The 21,076-nt window shown below is 37.9% G+C and overlaps 1 protein-coding gene across 1 annotated transcript; it reads right to left on the bottom strand.

Moving 5' to 3' along the window:
* Positions 1 to 640: 640 nt before the first annotated feature.
* On the bottom strand, positions 641 to 20,987 carry LOC117548141 (myosin heavy chain, fast skeletal muscle-like). Its single transcript, XM_034219183.1, has 43 exons — positions 20,887 to 20,987; positions 19,739 to 19,831; positions 16,070 to 16,232; positions 15,900 to 15,936; positions 15,606 to 15,810; positions 15,332 to 15,475; positions 15,068 to 15,224; positions 14,763 to 14,790; positions 14,544 to 14,655; positions 14,360 to 14,452; positions 14,154 to 14,217; positions 13,968 to 14,066; positions 13,774 to 13,877; positions 13,549 to 13,687; positions 12,325 to 12,443; positions 12,082 to 12,231; positions 11,821 to 11,991; positions 11,429 to 11,735; positions 11,099 to 11,172; positions 10,510 to 10,597; positions 10,240 to 10,357; positions 10,030 to 10,153; positions 9,807 to 9,943; positions 9,057 to 9,312; positions 8,719 to 8,961; positions 8,451 to 8,627; positions 8,217 to 8,362; positions 8,040 to 8,130; positions 7,276 to 7,665; positions 6,815 to 6,941; positions 6,589 to 6,707; positions 6,286 to 6,482; positions 5,936 to 6,119; positions 5,686 to 5,851; positions 4,497 to 4,621; positions 4,091 to 4,399; positions 3,789 to 3,992; positions 3,568 to 3,693; positions 2,895 to 3,065; positions 2,710 to 2,814; positions 1,201 to 1,296; positions 908 to 1,039; positions 641 to 756 (listed from the first exon to the last, which is right to left on the bottom strand). The coding sequence occupies exons 5-43, from the start codon at positions 15,801 to 15,803 to the stop codon at positions 736 to 738; spliced, it is 5,811 nt and encodes a 1,936-aa protein (XP_034075074.1). The 5' UTR covers positions 15,804 to 15,810; positions 15,900 to 15,936; positions 16,070 to 16,232; positions 19,739 to 19,831; positions 20,887 to 20,987; the 3' UTR covers positions 641 to 735.
* Between the last annotated feature and the right edge of the window lie 89 nt (positions 20,988 to 21,076).

Below are 21,076 nucleotides of genomic sequence, written 5' to 3'. Positions count from 1 at the left end.
CACACACACACACACACACACACACACACACACACACACACACACACACACACACACACACACACACACACACACACACACACACACACACACACACACACACACACACACACACACACACACTGTGTATCACTGTGTGTTGAAGTACACTAATAGGTCTATTTCCATCACAACTTGAGATGGTCCAACACGTGTTTTCGAGGCACATTAAATAACTCTACGGTCACAGGACTGTCAGTAACATTATCACCACGAGGAACAGATTTACAGTTATCATAACCTGCAGGACTTTCACATGATAACAGGCAACAGTTGACAACCCGGTTATTTTAAAAGAGGAAGCTATACACTGCTGCTCAGATATAGACTCAACATACATAGCTCATTTTAGGTGGACTGAATAGCTATTATCATGCTTTTTTGTAGTTTAGTTAATTATAATGTATTATAACTTATTTATTTGTATTCTTAATTGTGTATTACATAGATACTATATCTTTTTGTATGTTTTTCAATGCTCATTTGTTTAAACATTATTGTAAATTATCTTTTAAGTAAGACTTTAAATTCAAATGAATTCTATACATTATTTTCATTAAGAGTGACGTGAAACAATCAGAATAATGGCACAAACAAGGTATTCAAATGCTTTCAGATTTATTTCTTGTTACATACGTGACACATCAAAGGTAATATTTTATGATTTCTTGTGCTGCGTTTCCTCTTCTCTCATGCTCATTCTTCAGCCTCCTTTCCCTTTAAATCAATAAAAAACAGACAGTGAGAAGTTAGTGTTTTAACCCTTTGTCAAGAAGTAAAGATACAGGGCTTCATTTTATAGTATAAGTATAATATATAAGTATGATTATATTGTACTTTGAATAAAAATAAATATAAATGAACATACCCTGACGATCTCCCGACTCTTTGCCCTCAGCTTGTTGACCTGAGATTCTGCGATGTCCGCCCGCTCCTCAGCCTCCTCCATCTCATGCTGCACCTTCCTGTACTTGGACAGGTGAGTGTTGGCCTGCTCCTCCTGCAGAACACGAATTTAAAGAAGTGACGCCTTGAACAATTCGACCCGTGTACGAGATGAAAAGCATCCAATCAGGATGCATCATGCTGTCAGTCTTCTGGTGTTAGTGATACTGGTTTGACACCTATTTGCGTTGCATGCGTCAAATATTTCACACTCACAGCCTCTTCAGACTGCCTCTTGTAGGCTTTCATTTTCAGCTGCAGCTTGTCCACCAGATCCTGAAGTCGGGCGACATTCTTCTTGTCCTCCTCATTCTAGAGGCAATATACAGTACAGGCGGTTTGAGGCCAACACAACCATCATTGCAACGTGTCAACATCTATTGTAAAACACTTGAGAGAACATTTCCTACATCCTACACAGTTAAGCCACTTCAGAAAGACTAACAAGACCAACCAAGCCGATTGCAAATACAAAATATATGAAATAATGCATAATAACAAGACAATTAGAAAGGAATAATGGATTATGGTTGCTGATAGCTTCATGACATAATGTGAGCATAATTTACGCAAGCTATCGGCCCGATGCTAATGATATAATAATGATAACGAGCCCATAATGAATTGATGCTGAGCATAATTTGCCCTTTTCCACAGATTGAGGGGGAAGAACTAGGGTAGGGTTAGGGTTAGGGTAATGTTGTGAATCGAGTGGCCTGTGTTCGTCGTCCATTACATACGCCTGCCCATACCATAACCCCACCACCACCATGGGCCACTCGATTCACAACATTACCCTAACCCTACCCCTACCCCTCACACCAGATACTGACTGGTTTTCAGACCCCCCCAGACCCCCCCAATAAAGCAAAAATGCATGTTTCAGAGTGGCCTTTTATTGTGGCCAGCCTAAGGCACACCTGTGCAATAATCATGCTGTCTAATTAGCATCTTGATATGCCACCACACCTGTGAGGTGGGATGGATTATCTCGGCAAAGGAGAAGTGCTCACTTTCACAGATTTTTTCAGATTTGTGAACAATATTTGAGAGAAATGGTTATTTTGTGTATGTAAAAAATGTTTTAGATCTTTAAGTTCATCTCATGAAAAATGGGAGCAAAAACAAAAGTGTTGCGTTTATATTTTTGTTCAGTGTATAAAGTGTATTTGTTTCATCATAACTGTATCTTTATTCTTGTATGTGTCTTTACAAAAAATACATGTGGGGCAGCTTTCATCTTTTTTTTTTCATAAAAAACAAACTGTCATTGTATATACTTTCACCTCAATATATATGTTTTGGCAAACATATTTTGTACTTCAGTTAACAAGAACTCTGAACATGCTTATTATTTCACTGATCTTTTCGAATTGGACTGTTTTTGCAAGTAGTTTCATTTGCATAGAAAGTTCAAGGTAGAAATCTGTTGAACAGATCTTTAAATATCACTCATGTGATCAAACGTATAAGCAGCTCCTCGTTGTATTTATAGCTGCAATGCAATGTTTATTTTCTGGCTGTGCTCCCCCTCACCACAGGGCTGTTGGAGCGTCAGCGATATGATGGTGATTACCGCCCTCTAGAGGTTTCAAAAATATTCTACATCCAGTTTTTCAACATGGCAAGAATTATAAAATTGCTTCAGATATTCACATAATAATAAACAATTGCGTGACTATTTCAAAATACATTTAAGGTGCACATTGTTTTGGTTCTCTGTACCTGGTAAGTCAGTTCCTTCACTCTGCGTTCATATTTGCGGACGCCTTTAACAGCTTCAGCTCCACGTTTCTGCTCCGCCTCCACCTCACACTCAAGATCACGGACCTGAAAGATAAGCGGGGGTAAAAGTCAGCAGGTGAACCTCAATCATAACTTAATTTTATAATGAATAATAATGAACTTACCCTAGTCTCCAGTTTCTGGAGCTGCTTCTTGCCGCCCTTCAAGGCCAGATTCTCGGCTTCGTCCAGGCGGACCTGCAGGTCCTTCACTGTCACCTCCAGGTTCTTCTTCATCCTCTCCAAATGAGAGCTGGTGTCCTGCTCCTTCTTCAGCTCTTCTGCCATCATGGCAGCCTAAACATGGAGTGATTGCAAGAAGGCAAGTAAGCAGATAGATCAGGAGAAATGCACCCATTTTATAAAACAAAGGAAAAATAAAAGGATAGGTTACTACAGGAAATCACTTATGATGAAATTATAAAGTCCATAAAGTTAATGTCAAATTACTTTATCCTACAATGTTTTTGGTTATATATTTTTGATTAAAGTAGTTCCCTGATATTCCTTTTATAGTTTACTGATTGTTTCAGTTTAGGTTTATAAAATAAGAGCACCAACTTACTAAAAGTACTACTTGTGTATAACCAATATGCATTGACATTGCTCAAATATAAAGTTTCCAACATGTTGATGGCTGATAATGACACTATTTTCTCTAACCCAGGTTGAATATTATACTTTCTTAATAATTAGTTATTAGTAACCTGTGTAATGTCTCAATTTCAATCTTGGAGCTTCTGCATAAGCAGCTGGGCATATACATACAACATACAACAAAATACTTAGCAGGACTCACATCAGTGATGGCTTTCTTGGCCTTTTCTTCAGCATTTCTGGCTTCCTGGATAGAGTCTTCCACTTCCCCTTGGATCTGGACAAGGTCCGTCTCTAACTTTCTTTTAGTGTTGATGAGATTTGTGTTCTAAAAAGGAAAAATATACAGTGAGGTTTCAAATGGTCTATACATTTAATACTTGTCCTTGTATTTAACAGTACTGATAGAATAGAGGTAAGAACCTGAGCGTTCAGCAGTCCCACTCGCTCGCTGGCATCAACCAGCTCCTGTTCAGCCACTTTGCGGGACCTCTCCGTCTGCTCCAGTGCTGCTCTCAGCTCCTCGATCTCAGCCATCATCAGGTTGTTCCTGCGCTCCACCATGGCAACCTGCTCCTTCATGTCCGCCTCACCTCTGAGAGCTTCATCAAGGTGCAGCAGGGCATCCTGAATTAAACACGTCATCATTTAATCAGCAATGTACATATGCTTAAGCCATGTAGCTTTATTTTTGAACATATTTATGTTAAATATTCAAGCCCAACCTTAAGTTGTCCCTGAACGTTTCTCAGCTGTTTCTGGGCTTCAGATGCCTGGCGGTTTGCGTGGCTCAGCTGAATCTCCAGCTCATTGAGGTCTCCCTCCATCTTCTTCTTGATTCTCAGGGCATCATTCCTGCTCCTGATTTCAGAATCCAAAGTACTCTGCATGGTCTCAATCACTCTCTGGCTGTTCCTTTTGATCTGCTCAATCTCCTCGTCCTTCTCTGCAATTTTTCTGTCAACTTCATTTTTCACCTGGGTGAGCTCGAGCTGAACACGGATGATCTTTGATTCTTCGTGCTCCAGTGTAGCCTACAAAATAAAATGTAAAGTGATAACGTTTAAAGTATATGGATGGTTGCAGTTTGAATCAGGAAGCACCTTCTTTGTAAATAAGTTGTTTAAATACCTCTGCCTCTTCTAGGGCAGCCTGAACTTCTGCTCTCTCATTCTCGACTGTCTTCTTAGCCTTTTCCAATTCATGAATTGTCTTCCCAGATTCCCCAAGATTTTCAGTCAAATCTGTGATTTCCTCTGTTGAGAAAACAAAACACAAAATCCACATAGTACATTAAAAAGCATGTCCCAACAAAGATTACTGTAAGTATTAAATTGACACTTAAAATTATGAACACTCTCTGCAGCTCTCAGGTCTTCTGTGAGGCTGTTCTACAGTCGCAGGCCATAATAACAAAAATAAGCCTCCCGTTAATATAAAAGGGCCTTATGATGATCTCAAAAAACGAATCTGATAAATAGCTTTTTAGATCTTTAAAAACTATTAAAAGCAATTAATTCTGAAGCAAAAAGGTATCCAGTGCAGAGACTTTAAAATTGGAGTAATGTACAGTCTCTGTCTGGTCCTTGTTAATACTTATGCAGCTGAGTTTTGTTGCTGTAGAGCTATATTTGTTTTTGGAAGACAAAAAACAATTCAACAGGTAATCCATACATTTGTTGATTTCAAATATGTGGTTCATAACTACGTTTGAGATTCTGGTTTCAATATATTATTTTGGACGTTTTTTATCCAGTTTATTTTCCTGAGCTCCAGAATCAATAACCAGGACTTGGTCCCGATTGAAGTTTAGAAAAGCCATCTCAAGCTTACTATTAAAAAGGGCATATATTGGTTCTGAGTCATGACATGATAATGTATAGATGTGTGTCGTCAGCATAACTATGGAAACTTGTCTCCTAATGATGCTCCCAGGTAGTAGCATATATAAATTAAAAAGTGAAGGACCTAGAATTGAGCCTTGAGGAACACCACAATTAATTATATAGCTCTTTGATGACCATTAATTAAAGTATAGAGTATTAAATAATGTTCTTATTAGTACAAGATTCAAGCCAATATAAAATAGTAAAGTGTCAACAAGATTGTGAAGTTTATTTAAAAGAATCAAATGGTCTGTAGTATCAAAAGCAGCACTTAGGCAGTGTAGTACTTAACTTGGTTTTGAAACCTTTTTCAGTATAAATGGTGCCACTGTTAAAGATTGCACTTAGTTTAGGGTTAACATTTTCAACAATGTATCACAAGAGGTGATACAAATGTCTACAGGATTTAAAGTATTTAATGTTTGTTGTCTTACGTTGCAGGTTCTTGTTCTCTCTCTTCAGGGTCTCCAGGTGATCTATCGCTTCTTCATATGAATTCTTCAGCTTGAAAATCTCTGTGCTGAGAGAACGAGCTTCTTTTAGAGATCCCTCCAGCTCAGCCTGGCTCTCCTCAAACTTCTGCTTCCACTCTGCAAGAACCTGAACATGTAAAAAACAAATGAGTGTATTCTGTCACCTCACGTTAACCAGTTAAAAAAAGAGTACATTACAAAAACATCTGACCTTGTCAAAGTTTCTTTGCTTCTTGTCGAGGCTAGCGGCCAGAGCATTAGCTCTCTCTGCATCGATCATCAGATCCTCCACTTCACACTGCAGTCTCTGTTTTGTCTTTTCCAGAGAGGCACATTTTGCATTCACAGCCTCGATGGATTCTTCTGCATCCTGAAGACGCTGGGCAAGCTTTTTCCTGTTAAAGCATGTTAGTATATGAGTTTTAGAAATGATGCAAAGGATATATACGACTCAAGCTTCTATTAGATGCATCCCTCTAAATTACAACAACATCTTACAGCTGAGGAGCCTTCATTTGTCATTGGTAATGTTTATACAAAGTTTACATTTTGATGACTTACTTAGACTCCTCCAGCTCCTCAGTGCGCTGAATGGCGTCAGTCTCGTATTTGGCTCTCCACTGAGCCACCTCGCAGTTGGCCTTAGACATTGCGCGCTGCAGCTCAGACTTGGCCTCCTGCTCCTCCTCGTACTGCTCTCTGAGCAGGTCGCAGTCATGACGGGCCGACTGAACAGCATGAGCCAGGGCGTTCTTGGCCTAATTAAGAAAGAAAAAGAAAACAATTGGTTATAATGATGTCTTAGTATGATAAAACACATTAGGCCATTTGTGGCAATGTTATAAAAAAAGGACACTACCGTACCTTAACTTCTTCTTCAAGGTGCCTTTTGAGCTCCTCAAGTTGGTGAATGTAAGCCTGTTTTCCCCTGGTAAGCTGTGAAACAAGAGACTCCTTCTCTTCCAACTGATGACCAAGTTCCCCTGATTAGAAAAGTATTTTTTGGTTAGTGATTTGTACTAACTAACAAATGTTGTCAGAAAAATTTCAGAAGGAGTTTAATTATTCTCTTCCCAGATGTTGCACTCACCATTTTCAGTCGCGAGTCTTGATCTTTGAGCGTTGATATCATTTAACTGACGCACATGTTCTTCATTCTTGGTCTTAAATTCACTTAGTTGATCCTCAAGAGAACGGCACATTTTCTCCAGGTTACCCTATAGACACAAATCAACACCATTTAGTTTGCTGAAGTCATATTGCTTCTGACAATGAAAAAAGGATAGGAGGCAGAAAATAGTCAAAGTTTTAATGTTTATCCTGGCCATATTATCTGACCAGAGAATTCACTTGTGTTTGTCTTTCTGCTGCTTAGTGTACATTTCTCCAGATTAAAATGTAAAACTTTTTTATAGCAATGTTGTTTTGGCATACATTGACTACAGCAGCATTTCGTTGTGCAACACCTCTGCTAAATAATGTAATGATACTTGAATGAAGTGAATTGTGGTCATTACTCATCTTTAAATAAAAAACAATCATAAATGTTACCTTTGATTTGGCGAGACTCTCCATGTTGCTGCAGACGTCATCGATCTCCATCTTGTACTCGCTCTTCTCTTTCTCCAGCTTCTGTTTGACTCTCTGGAGGTTGTCGATCTGTTCTCCGAGCTCTGCCACGCTGTCAGCCTGCTTCTTACGGAGAGCTGCAGCGGTGGCCTCGTGCTGCAGGGTGGACTCTTCGAGGTCACGACGCAGCTTCTGAAACTCGGCCTCACGCTTCTTGTTCATCTCGAGCTGAACAGAAGTTGCTCCTCCAGCTTCTTCCAGCCTCTCACTGATCTCCTCAAGTTCCCTGGAGAGATCAGACCTCTGCTTCTCCACTTTGGCCCGAGCAGCTCGCTCAGCCTCGATCTCCTCCTCCAGCTCCTCAATACGAGCCTGTGGTGCAACAGAACATTTTATTTTTTCAAATGTATTTGACAAAATTGTACAATCAAAAACTAAGACAAAGCAATCTATAATAATAGAGAAAATAACCTTTCATAAACTATGTTTCTTTTTAAAATTAACTGATTTGCAAAGCAGAAAGTCCTGTGTAATGGTACACATCAGGACGCTTAAACTGTCTCAAGTAAATCACACATATTTATACGTTTTCAACATGAAAGAGAAAAACAATTTATTCAAGTAAAATGACTGACTTTTGAATTTCATTGCATTCTTTATCTTTCTGTCTCTTCAATGATCATTTTACTTATATACTATTACAAACAGATTCCTTGACAAAGCCCAAACACATATTTACACATTACCTGCAATTCCTTAATTTTCTTGTGAAGTTGAATACCAACTGACTGTTCATCTTCTATCTTGCCAAGAAGGTGACTTATCTCAAAGTCTCTCCTAGTTAACAAAAATAATGAAAAATGTTAGAAACATACTGTTATTTACAAATTTGGGAGGTTATAAATAAAGTCATTTTTACATACTTCTTTATTTTCTCATCAGACTGCTGCTTGTCATTCTCCAGATCCATCAGGGATTCTAGGGCCAGCTTCAGATCTCCCTCAAGCTTTCTTTTTGATCGTTCGAGATCCATACGAAGTTTCTTTTCTTGCTCCAAGGAACCTTCAAGCTAGTGAATACACATAGAGAATAGTGTGAAGAGTGGCAATATAAAACGTTGGTGTGTGTCTCTCAAAACTAAAAACACAGCCTCTTACATCGTCGACTTGTTGCTCCAGCTTGACACTAGCCTTGGTCAGAGTGTTGACTTTGTCTTCCTCTGCCTGCAGATCATCGAGGGTCTGCTGATGGGCCTCTTGGAGGGCTTTCTTCTCTTTGGTCAACTTGGCAATGGTTTCATCTTGAGATGACATTTCCTCAACAAGGTTTTTAACCTAAACAGGTTAGATAAACACATGTTTTCATTATTAAATCAGTGTATTTTCTAATAAGCACAGCTTAAAAAGTGAAAAGAGAGACATTAACCTTGTTCTCTGTGGCATGTTTCTCCTTTTCCACTTTGGCCAGGGTGAGCTCCAAGTCATCGATGTCTTTCTTCAACTCAGAGCACTCGTCCTCCAGCTTCCTCTTCTTTGCAGTCAGCTCACCATTAATTTCCTCCTCATCCTCCAGTCTCTCAGACGTCTCTTTGCATTTGGCCTCAAGCTGGATTTTCGCTTTAATGAGCCCCTCACACCTCTCCTCTGCATCACAGAGGGTGTCACCTTCCTAGATTTGAAATAAAATAAAATAAAACATGTATTTATTGAACTTTAAAACCAGGATTTTTGAAAAAGCAATAGCCTCTATCTATTTTAACGTACAGACTGAATTTGCAGCTCCAAGTCATTCTTCTCCTGCAGCAGAGAAACCATCTTCTCCTCCAGCTCCTTCTTCTTTGACAGAGCCTTTGCTAGATCCTCTTTCATTTTTTCGAAGTCCTCTTTCATTTGCGCCATCTCCTTTTCACTCTCTGCACTCTTCAGCAGAGGTTTGATTCTGAAGTAGAGCTTCATCCATGGCCAGGTTTTGACATTCATGAATGAGCGGATGTTGTACTGGATGGAGTAAATGGCCTCCCTGGGGACACAACACAAAGAAAAAAAATCTGAATTTTTTCACAAACACTTATTTAAGACAAAAGAACAGTTTCTTATTGCTGCACCTCTTACATCCCTTTTTGTGTATAAATGAGACACCAATACAGCTCATGGAAACATTTAACTGTGTTGGACAGTGTGGACAGTTTCCTTCGGTGATCAATCAAGCTATAAAAACCCACCCTATAAATCTATACATCTGACAAACCTCTGCTGTAAGCACCAGAGCAACACACATATCCTGTGGTTTATCTGACCAAGAATTGCTACAGTAGGAGAGAAGATTCAGAATAGCCAGGACATCTTTGTACAAAAGCTCTTTTTTGCCAGCTGTCTTCCTACATGTTGTTATTATAGAGTTCAAATCAGGTACTCAAAATCATGAAGAATTCCACACATGTACAAAGCTCTCTTTCAATGTTTCTTTTGCTATAAGTGCTAAAGTATGTGTATCTTAAAAAATACTGATCAAACCTCCTCGCCATCATCTTGACGAACTCTCTCCTCATGAGGTAACCTCTGCAGAGAGCCTGGGTCATTCTGACCAGCTCGACCAGTTTCTCATCCCTCATCTCCTCCAAAGTACCCAGCAATCCAGCCTTGAAGAATACCTGACAATAGATGTGATCAAATATATTAACCAATCAAAATCAGTTTCAAGCTACTTATATGATTGCATTTAAATCTGTTTATTTACCTTGGTATGGCCGAATCTGTACTGTGATTTATCCACATCGATAGATTGCAGCAGCTTCTCTGAAGCCTTCTTGTTGTCGATGAACTGTCCCTCAGGGATGACACTAGCGTTCAATACTTTGTATCTGAAAAAAATTAACTTTAAATCAGATCTTCAACAGAACACAAATCAACAAATGTGGACTGAGAGGTACAGAAGCAGTAACTCTACCTCTGCTTGAAGTCAGCATATTGGATCCTGCTGGGGAAGCCCTTTCTGCAGATCCTGATACCTTCCAGCACACCGTTACACCTCAGCTGGTGGATGACCAGGAAGTTCTGCATGAGACCTTAAACAGTAGCAAGCACAATGTGTTGGAAGTGAAGCCCTTGCACAGATCAGTGACACTGAGAAAATGTGTATTTAGCAGACAGGACAAGCATACAGAAAGAGGGATAGTTATGGTTTCACAGAAATCATAAAATGACTTTTATAACTCACCTGGTGTTTTTGATTCATTGGGAATCAAACAGCGCACAAAGTGTGGGTGAGTGCACCTTAAGTTAGTCATCAGCTTGCCCAAGTTTTCCTGTGGATGCATCAAACTTTTAAAATGTTCTCTAAAATATTGACAGACACGACTGCATTTTTCATACACGTTCGATCATACAACTCCTCAACACATTACATAGAAATAGTGGCAAATGAATGAGCTCAACACATTTTTGCTTTTAAAGGTTGAATGATAAAGGTTCTGTGATACGCCTGAAGTTATGTACAAACAAAATGAAATATTGACTTTTGTTTTAGCCTCAAAGAGTTTGACAGATTGTAGGTATAGGAAATGTGTCGTCTCGCTTGCTTTAAACACAATTTGCCTTGTTGAAGGTCTTCCTATGCTTAGTTAATACATCAACTTGATATTAAATCTATGGCATTAAGGAGTTGCTGGTAAACTACATTTACTGTATGCTTCATCTCTAACACTTTTTATCATCTCCTATTTTACATAATTCCCTGCATGATGGATAGTCATATAATTATATTTATAGGGTGACCAACATTTTTTATTTCTGACAATAATAATTACCCTAAAGAGAGCCGACACTGTCTGGAAGGATCCACCTTTCTTCTTGCCACCAGCCTTCTTTCCACCTTTAGCATCTGTAAAAAGCATTTATAGTTAGATTTTCATTTTGTTTTTTGGTATTTAAATTACTACAAAATATGATCACATGTTGCATAATAAATTGTTTTCCTTTGGGGTAATTTTGTTTGTTCAGCTTCCCTCTTCCTTCCCAAAGGAACAAATTGACTATACAAAGTACCCGTATTGTCTGACTGAAATACCATGCATTAGAACATTTCTTAACATCTTAAGTGATGTGTAGTCACTTAAATATAAAAATAAAACCTCTACCATCTCCTGAAGAATGTGATGCATAGAGGAGAGCCAACAGTTTGACTGAAGACTTCTGGTAGAGCTGAACCACTGAGTCGTTCAGGGGGTCTTTGTTCTTTTCCAGCCATCCGGTGACGTTGTAGTCGACGGTGCCGGCATAGTGCATCAGAGCAAAGTGAGCCTCAGCTTTGCCTTTGGCAGGTTTGGGTTTCTGGAAGGCTGCACTTTTACCAAGATGCTGGTCGTACAGTTTGTTCTTGAAGGTGACGTCTGATGCCTTGGGGAACATGCACTCCTCTTCAAGGATGGAGAAGATTCCCATTGGCTGTCATGATGAAATGATAATTAAAAACAAAGCGTAAAGTCATAAATAGTTTTCTGTGTGCGTTAATAAACTGCATGTAGCTCACCTTTTCAATCAGCTCAATGCAGGCAGCCAAGTCCATACCAAAGTCAATGAACTCCCATTCAATTCCCTCTTTCTTGTACTCTTCTTGCTCCAGAACAAACATGTGGTGGTTGAAAAACTGTTGCAGCTTCTCATTGGTGAAGTTGATGCACAGCTGCTCCAAGCTGTTATACTTTAGATGGGAAAGAAGATGTCATGTCAAACTTTCATTGTGCTGTTTCACTCTGTAAACCTGACAAGTGCAATGTGTGTTTTAACTTACATCGAAGATTTCAAACCCGGCAATATCCAGGACACCAATGTAGAACTGTCTGGACTGCTTGGTGGCCAGCATCTCATTGATTCTGACGACCATCCACAAGAACATCTTCTCATAGATAGACTTGCAGAGAGCACTGACATTATTGTTCACCTGATTTTGAAAAAACAACAATAATGAAATATTATTATCAATAACCAAAGGTTTTAGGGGTTAAGCTGTATGGACTGTATGAGAAGTTTTTACCTGAGGCACAGTCTGGCTTTTAGTCACAAATTCATTTCCGACTTTGACCCTTGGGTAGCACAGAGCCTTCAGGATGTCGGCTGAGTTCAGGCCCATGAGGTAGGCGATTTTATCGGCGACTGAAAAGAATAGCAAACCATGAAAAGTCATAATATTCATTTTACATAGAATAAGGTTACATGACTCAACTTGGTCGATGCCGATCCTCATATATGCACACATATTCTTCCAAATAATTATAATAATGAAGAGAACATCAAGTGTCAACTGTAGTGGATGCCAACACAAAATACAACCCTTTTCAAAATGAATATATATTTACTTGGAAAAAACAAACACTATTTCACATTTAATTTAAGGTAACAGATTTAGAGAAGTAGCAAGCACTTTCTAAACTCAATATCATCAACAAATCTAAAATATCATTAAAATAAATAATATATCTGAGTGAAAACTAGAAAGCATAAGGAGAAAGTCATCAGTCATTATCAGTCATTCCTCCTGTTGAGCAACATCCTGACAGAGAGCAAAGGAGAGGCTACAGCATGATAATATAATTGCATATAAAGAGAGAAAAACTACCCATAAAATAACTGCAAAATGTCAGGTCCAACCATTACTTTTCAATTTAGTTTCAATTATTTACCAATTGGCAATTTAAAGGTGGGGTAGGTAATTTTGGAGAAACCAGCTTGAGTGCGCTAGAATTTGAAAATACACAACCGGAGAAAATCTGGCACTTCCTTACAGAGCCCCTCCTCCAACACACACAAACGTGCACATGACCAATGAGGGCACAAGATAAGTTTGTGCACAGATGGAAGGCTGACAGGCAGGTAGGCCATCCAGATGATGGGTCATGCTTTTTACAGTACTACGGCTTCCACAGATGACATTTCTTTATGGATTTTTTGTCAAAGCACTTCAGATATTCATTGCTATCGGGATGTTAAGAGCATTCCATGGAATATAACAAAAAGTGTATCTCGAGCCGGTTTCTCAAACTTACATACCCCACCTTTAATACCTGGTTTCAGTACCCATCCTTCAGCCTGTCATATTGTATTAAATGTTCAATGTTGCACAATGTAGATATTGTATTTCAAAGCCTGTATCTGCCCATACTGAAGAAGAGGCGATGTTATCTTGCACCCCTTATAGGGATTAAAAAAGGTTTCAATTTATACATTTTCACTTGTTTTCGAGTTTTCAAGTCCCACATACCCTCAGTGCCATCGGGCTCGGCCTGCTCTTCACGCTGCTTCTGCTTGAACTTCATGCCGCCGTGATGCATCACAGATCCAGTCAGCTTGTAAATGCTCATCTTCTCATCAGCAGTGAAGCCCAGGATGTCGATGGCAGTCTAAGAATATTCAAAGAAAACACATGAACTCTGCACTCTCTGCTTTTGAACGAATAAAGAACATTTTAATTTGATAATTTTCTTACATCAGTGGCAATAAACTCTTCAACGTCATCTATACTCTTGACGGTGATTTCACCCTGACTGATCATGGGATAGTCAAATGGATTGGTGGTGATCAGGAGAGCGTCTGAGAAAAGATTGTGTTTGGTTACTTTTCAAAGCAAAAATACACGATACAGCAGGTTATAAATGGGCTTGAAAATGTAAAATGTCTGACCCAAGAGCTCGGGTTTGTGGCCAGTCATCAGCTGATAGAATATGTGGTAGCTCCTCTCAGCAGACAGCTGGAACGACACTCGAGACTTTTCCAGCAGATCTGGAACAAAGGTGATATAATAAATAAAGTGTTTTACTGTTTGTCTTTTGATTAAATCTTCTGGATAATAGTCGGATGAAGGCTTACATGTTTCAATATCAGCTGAAGCCAACTTTCCAGTTGTTCCAAAATGGATTCTGATGAATTTACCCTGCAGAAAAATACATTTATCAGTGTGGGCATATTTGTGATTCCCTTACACATCTTTATACTTGGTAGTAAAATGTTATATTTGACATCCTGTATCAGGCCTTTTCAGGTAAAACTTTCACATGTTGTGACTCAAAACTTACAAAGCGGGATGAGTTGTCATTCCTCACAGTTTTGGCGTTACCATAAGCCTCCAGCAGTGGGTTGGCTGCAATGATTTGATCCTCCAGCGAGCCCTTTAAACAATGTAACATGACACATGTTTGTATTTACACTTTTTATAGATTTCATATTTATATACAGTTATTATATATACAAATCATTCACCTGAATTTTTACAGAGACTGCTTCAGATTTCTTTCCTCCAGCCACTGCGATTGTCGCAAAGTACTGGATGACACGTTTGGTGTTGACAGTCTTTCCTGCACCGGATTCTCCACTATAATGCATAATATGACAAATGTGTTGGTGTAAGTAAGTAATGATAGACACAGAAATAATCAGTGTTATATCAGTCTAAATAAGTTATCCTGAGAATTGACTTACGTAATCAGGATTGACTGATTCTCACGATCTGTTGAGAGAATGACATTTACACACACACATTGTGTTATTGCATTCATTTATATTCTTAAAAGTATTATTGCATTATGAATTGTATGAGACCACAGTTCTAGTGTCACAATAAACTGCATGTTTACCAAGGACAACAAACTGTTGTGGAAACAACACAAAACAGTGAAACACAAGTCCCACTTATAGGGTGACCATTGAGTACAGCAACAGTTAGAAGTTGACCTCTACAGCTTTGATTTTTCTGGACACACAATAGCTTTCAAACTGACTGATACCTTGGAGCATGAACTGATAGGCGTTATCAGAGATGGAGAAGATGTGGGGTGGAGCCTCAATCCTCTTTTTGCCTCTGTATCCATTGACAACCTTTGAGTCATACACTGGGAGCCACTTGTAGGGGTTCACAGTGACGCAGAACAGCCCTGAGTAGGTCTGTTTCAGAAAGAGGAAATACATATTCAATGAAACATTCATACTTGCAATCTACACTTTGATCAAATACAGTGCAACAGATTTGGTAAATGTTTAATTGGTCTTACGTAGATCATCCATGCTGCATAGCGCTCTTTGAGGTTATACAGCACAGAAGGTTCACTGAGGTGGGTCATCATGGCCATGTCCTCAATCTTATCGTACTTTGGAGGGTTCATGGGGAAGATGTCATCATCCTTAACTGTGAGATTCTGTTACAAAGAGTAAAAACAAGTTTTGAGGATGTGCAGCACCATTAGAAAATATATGGTAAGGGTCCGCAGACATTACCTTTACTTGTGTCTAATGTATACATGACTACATGAATAAATGTATACATACCTTTCCACCTTGAACTTCAACTGTGGCTTTACCACCCTCCTTTTTCACGAGTTTCCCCTTCAAATACATCTCAGCTGGCTCTGTCACGTAATAAGCTGTTTTAGCATCAAACGCAGTATTTTGAGCCTCTACTCTCTCCCTGTTAGACTTCCGGAGGTATAAGGCAGCCGGGCCAAAACACTCCATTTCAGCGTCCATGGTTCCTCTGTAAAAAAGTAAAAATGTATAAATATAATAATGAAAGTAGTATTTAATATTAAGCTTGATTTCCTTCTTCCAGTCAGAGTCACTTACCTTTTTTCTGCCAAGTGATGCAGTTGTTAAATGGATACTAAAGAAAAAAAGAAAATTAATCATATGCCTGTCTCTATAAGGCAACAGGATTAACAACTTTCTGCAATCTGGCAAAAGAGCTGCTCTTAAAGTAACTCATTAAATGCACTGATCACAGCAGAAAGACTCACCTTCGTTGGTAGTCAGTGAGTATAAAACTTCTGACGAACTGGGAGTGTGTCTTTTATACTGAAATCTCTGGACCCCCGCAGGAGCAGACCTCCCGTTTAGGTCACTGTGCTTCAGAATAGTATGAGATCTCCAACCCATCATCACGGCTGGTGTCACTTTATCCTGTATGATACGTAAACAACATTAACTTTAAGTGAAACCCTGGAACTAAACTGCAGATTCCTAGAAAGAAGTAAGAACAACCACCTTGTTATTATGACTATGAGTTTACACATTTCAATACGTTGTAGTTCTTGGTTAAATTACCAGGAGTTATTGATGAAGGCCTATTAATTATTAGTTACTTTATTACTTTTTTGTATAAAGGAAAATGAAGACTTGAGATATAACTCACATTTTTTGTAAATGTGGGACTTTTATTACAAGAATATTTCATCAATCTGCACACACGCTTTTTTTAGCATCAAACAAACCTTTGGCAGTCACATTTTTTTAAACATCTCTTGAGCATAGGCCCAAGGGTTCAGTTGAGGCTAATTTAAGACCCCATTATGGTCCATTATACTGTTGTGATTTCTCTAAAGAAAGATGACACCTGTGACGCTGTGAAAGTATTCTCTTGTGGCGGGATTAAGTTGCAATAAAAGGTGATATTGGATATGTCTGGCCTTCCTTTACAGGCTTATTAGGACTTAAAGCAAAAATAGCCTCCCGCTTGCAAATTCCCATGCTCTTACTATTGAAATTGTTGACAAATGCATTGAACGCTTCTGTTAATTACACCTCAGATGTTTTCAGCATCCTGTTACTGACTGAGCACTTTGGAAAGAAATCCAGGCTGTGGATCTACTTCTTGCTTCAGACTAGTGTGAGTGGTTCATTGTGGTTTCTCAATTCACATTTAAACTCATCACCATTTTGTGTAGAGTTTTTATCCTGCGTGGGTCAGATAAAATACCAAATCAAAATGAAATTAACAAACTATTAATGTGGAACTTTGCACTCGATACACCATTTTAGTGTGGGATGGATTTTTTGGAGCCAATACTTAAAAGGCCAGTGTGCTGTTCATGTATGTAAATGTGGTAAACAGTTATAAAATATATCGTGTGCCACACTAGGAAATAATACACTAGAGCTACTGTACTGTAATCATGGTAAAGTCTTTAAAACAAGGTAAATAAAATGAATATGGGATTTAAATGAATATGATCCGTATAAGATGATAAGTAGTTCATTTTACAAATTGCTTTATTTTCTGAACTTAATCATTAATTAGTCCTACGTTGCCTCCATTGCATCAATGTGTTTGAAAAAAAAAAAAAAAAACAATGCAAATATTTGCCTAAAAGAAAAGAGATTAACACATTGTCAATAGACCAGCTGTAGCCAGCAGTAATAGACCTGGCTGCTGGCTTTAAGTAATCACAGGGTCTTCAGGGTGGCAAGACATTTCTAAATTCCAAAGCAGCTTTTATTCCCGTGTGTGTGATAAATAAGACATTTCTGTGCAGGTGGTAGGCAGCACACTGAATATTTTGTGTATATGTGTGTGCATTAGAGTGCTTGCAAATGTGTTTGTGTGTGTTTTAGTTTTACTCTTGTGTGATAGAGAAATGTATGTTACTATGTGCAGAAGGGCAATGAGGAAAAGTGTGATTGAGCGAGATTTCTTTGCTGACTATTTGAGTCACATCAATTTCAAGTAAGTTACAAATCTAAAATACATTTTCAACTGTCTTTTTTATTTGTATTAAGAATATATGGATAATAATGTACTTAATATCAGGGTTTCGTCTGCATAGATGTACATTATCCATAATATTAAAGCAGTTTCCTGTTAAGTATAAAACGTAACTTGAATTTCTTAATCTTAAACTTTAAATCTCTATTGTGCATTATGTTTGTGTTGTCCTAATACCTATGTATTGTGTATGTTATGCAGCGATGGAATGGTGCATGCTGAAAATCCTTGATCTGGCCTGAGAGTGAAATGCCTTTTGCATTAAGTGAAACTTTAAAGAAGGTTAAAATATCATGTCCAACATCGTTAAATTCCTTCTCTTCATGGAGTTCGTATAATTTGTTTTAAAAACTTCATAATGACTGAAACCTCAATGTAATAATGTCAGTGTGAGTGTGATTTATCAAAATTAGCCCTAGGTCATATTTTGCTGAAGTTTCAGTCAGAATAAACTTTGTATGAGTTGGTTTGATGAAGTTAAAGATAAAGTGTACAGTATTCTGCCCCCAGATCTTTAACACTGGGGGCAGTGTTTTGTTCTTTAACTCATTTCTTGAATGACATATTTTACTTGTATATCCTTGTATATATGTGTATGTAGTATATACATGTATACATGGTACACTGTAAGTATAAATGATCTATTAATTAGTGTGTATAAGATAACTTTCTTAATTTTGATCCAAATTAAATTCAAATGACTTACTGTAGATGTTACATACTGTAAGCCAATAATAACTGATGGTTAAATCAAATCAATGTTGTTTAAAAAAGCATGTTCATGTTTATTATTTAATTGTTCTGAACTACCCCTGTATTTTGCAATTTATTTCATCTGCACAGAAATGCAAATAAAGTAATTTGATATATTGAGAATTGTTGATATTATTTGCCTTTACTATCAAATATGTTCTACTTGGTCCTGGATCAATTGCAGATTGAATGTTCTGTAAATAAATGAAATTGATTGATTGTCAATTATGAATCCTCCTCGCTAACCTGCGCTTAATCACTTAATCAACAAAAATATTTAGCTATGGTAACATACTATTCTAATAGCTCAGTATTTTATGAACATTAAAGCAGATGGTTCATATTAGACAGTAAACACTATCTGGGGAAAAACCAAGGAAGAAATGTTTACTAAAAAGACTAACTTTAGAAAATACATTCTTACTTTGTTTGCCTCGACCCTTTAACAAAAGCATTACTGCGACGCTCACTGTGGGCCCCTTGGGACAGATGGAATACCAATGTGGGAGTAAATTAATGAATGAAGATTTAGGCGCCTATCTTTGGTGCATTACGTCAGCTGCATACAGAAGGTGTCACATAACAGCCTTGTTGTAACAGAACTCTAGAATCGCCTTACTGGAATTTGTATTTTAGTTTACACATTGTTACAATTAGTCGAAAACTGATTTAATTGATGACAGAATAATCAACAAGTACTTTGATCATCTTTAAAGTTATTTTGCATGCAAAAATGGTGGGGATATTTTGAAATGAATTTGTTCTGGTTTTGAAATTACAAAACAAGATATAAGAAGACATCACGTTGGACTTCAACAAATTTGGACAGACATTTTTCGGACATTTTATAGACCAAACTATCAACTAAGAAATTAATGAGCAGTTAATTAATAACAATGATAATTGGTTCCAGCTCCACCACTTTTAGAATCACATAACACAATGGTCAAGTAATGAGTAAACATTAGAAAACCCTAACCCCAGAAAAGGTTGATACAAGAAAACAATTCTTTAATGATAACTTTACTTTAATATTTTTGAATCTTTTATTTGAAAACATAAAATGTATACAAAATCTTTCAAAACACTGTCAATTACCGACATGTATATACTCAAACATTTAAAGATGAATCACATTTCTTTGATATCTAGGTCTGTAAATGTAACATACCATATTTTGAAATGGGTTACAATGAACTCTCTTGGGTGTTTCTTTGCTTTCTGTCCAATGTATGGTGGGAGATTCGAACATGCCTTTGTGTCCCTGAACAAGAAGAAAGACAAGATAAAACATATCCAAATATATATTAATGAATTCATAGTGCTGTATAGGTATTTATAATATCGCATCAATAAAAACTCATGTTATATATATTCAAAACTCACTGCCCTCATCATGAGTTGGTGATGTGGTGTTATGTTAACGCTTCAGAGGTTGATGAAAGAAGCTGGTAATATAAGCTGCATGTTTTCACCTTTGCAACTTAAGGCTCCCTCTGGTGTTTATAAGATGTCACTGACCTCTTCCACAAACATTTATAAACACATCTTGTTAAAGCAATTAACACCACCAAGAAACTGACAGCACCCAAGAACCCTCTTGCAATGCGGTCATTCCAAAGTAATACACAAGGGCTCCTATTCGCTATTATTTTCAGCATACAGTTGAGACAGCAAGACCAATAATAGTGACTTTAAGAATTGTGAACATTATTTGCTCATCGGCATGTTGACGCCAAATGTCCTCTACTTACAAAAAGCCATAAGCTTCTAAATTCATGTTTGTCAAATGGAGTGATGGGGTCACTCCCCACTTCTCACCTTCACCACCTCTAATCCCAAAGGCTTTACTGCAAGATGGACAAGTAACCACTCCAGACCTAATTTTAACCCACAATCCGCAACCCCTGCCCCAACTCCGTTGAAAGACTGCAAGACAATAATACAATGAGCATCCAATTGTAATACAGAAGTACTTAAAAATAAGTACGTACAAAGAAAATACATTCCTGAGATGGCCAGGGATTTTTAAGTAACAGCTGCAGTTAGTGAGCTTTAGATATTCATCCTTGTTTTACAAACCAAACGGAAAGCAATACAAGTTGTAAACGTTTTGTCTTACTGTTCTAAACCCACTGACTATACGATTTCAAATAGTCTGAATGTCTCCCATATCACAGCATACAGTCAAACTCAGGGTTTGAAGTAAGCTATTTTAGTGAACTTTAAAACACACACACAACACCTACAGAAGTTAAATTGTATATAATCAAAACAACAATCACTATAATAACTAGGTAACAAAGTGTTTGTACTTACGGAGTTGAGGATGGATGCTACTGTGACTTTAAATATCTGTCCGTGCACTTTATCCCGGCTTGTAGACTGGAATGTTGCTCAACTCTCACCTTGGTTTGTTATCCTGAGCCCAGTTGTTGCTGCTTGACAAAAGAAGAAAGTGACAGAGGGAGATCAAAGCCCATAAAAAACACAATAAGCCCCTTAACAA

The sequence above is a fragment of the Gymnodraco acuticeps genome, unplaced genomic scaffold (assembly GCF_902827175.1).
Source record: "Gymnodraco acuticeps unplaced genomic scaffold, fGymAcu1.1, whole genome shotgun sequence".
NCBI classification, from domain to species: Eukaryota; Metazoa; Chordata; class Actinopteri; order Perciformes; family Bathydraconidae; genus Gymnodraco; species Gymnodraco acuticeps.
This window is presented reverse-complemented; position numbering and strand designations above follow the sequence as displayed.

Bases quoted from the DNA above. Each gene is read 5' to 3' on its own strand.
- LOC117548141 (XM_034219183.1), bottom strand. From the start codon at position 15,803: ATGGACGCTGAAATGGAGTGTTTTGGCCCGGCTGCCTTATACCTCCGG. The intron at 3,694-3,788 runs GTTCTTACCTCT...TTTCCTTTTTAG, and splicing joins TGGGACTGCTGAACGCTCAG to AACACAAATCTCATCAACAC. The intron at 1,297-2,709 runs GTACAGAGAACC...TATTGCCTCTAG, and splicing joins TGAAGGAACTGACTTACCAG to AATGAGGAGGACAAGAAGAA.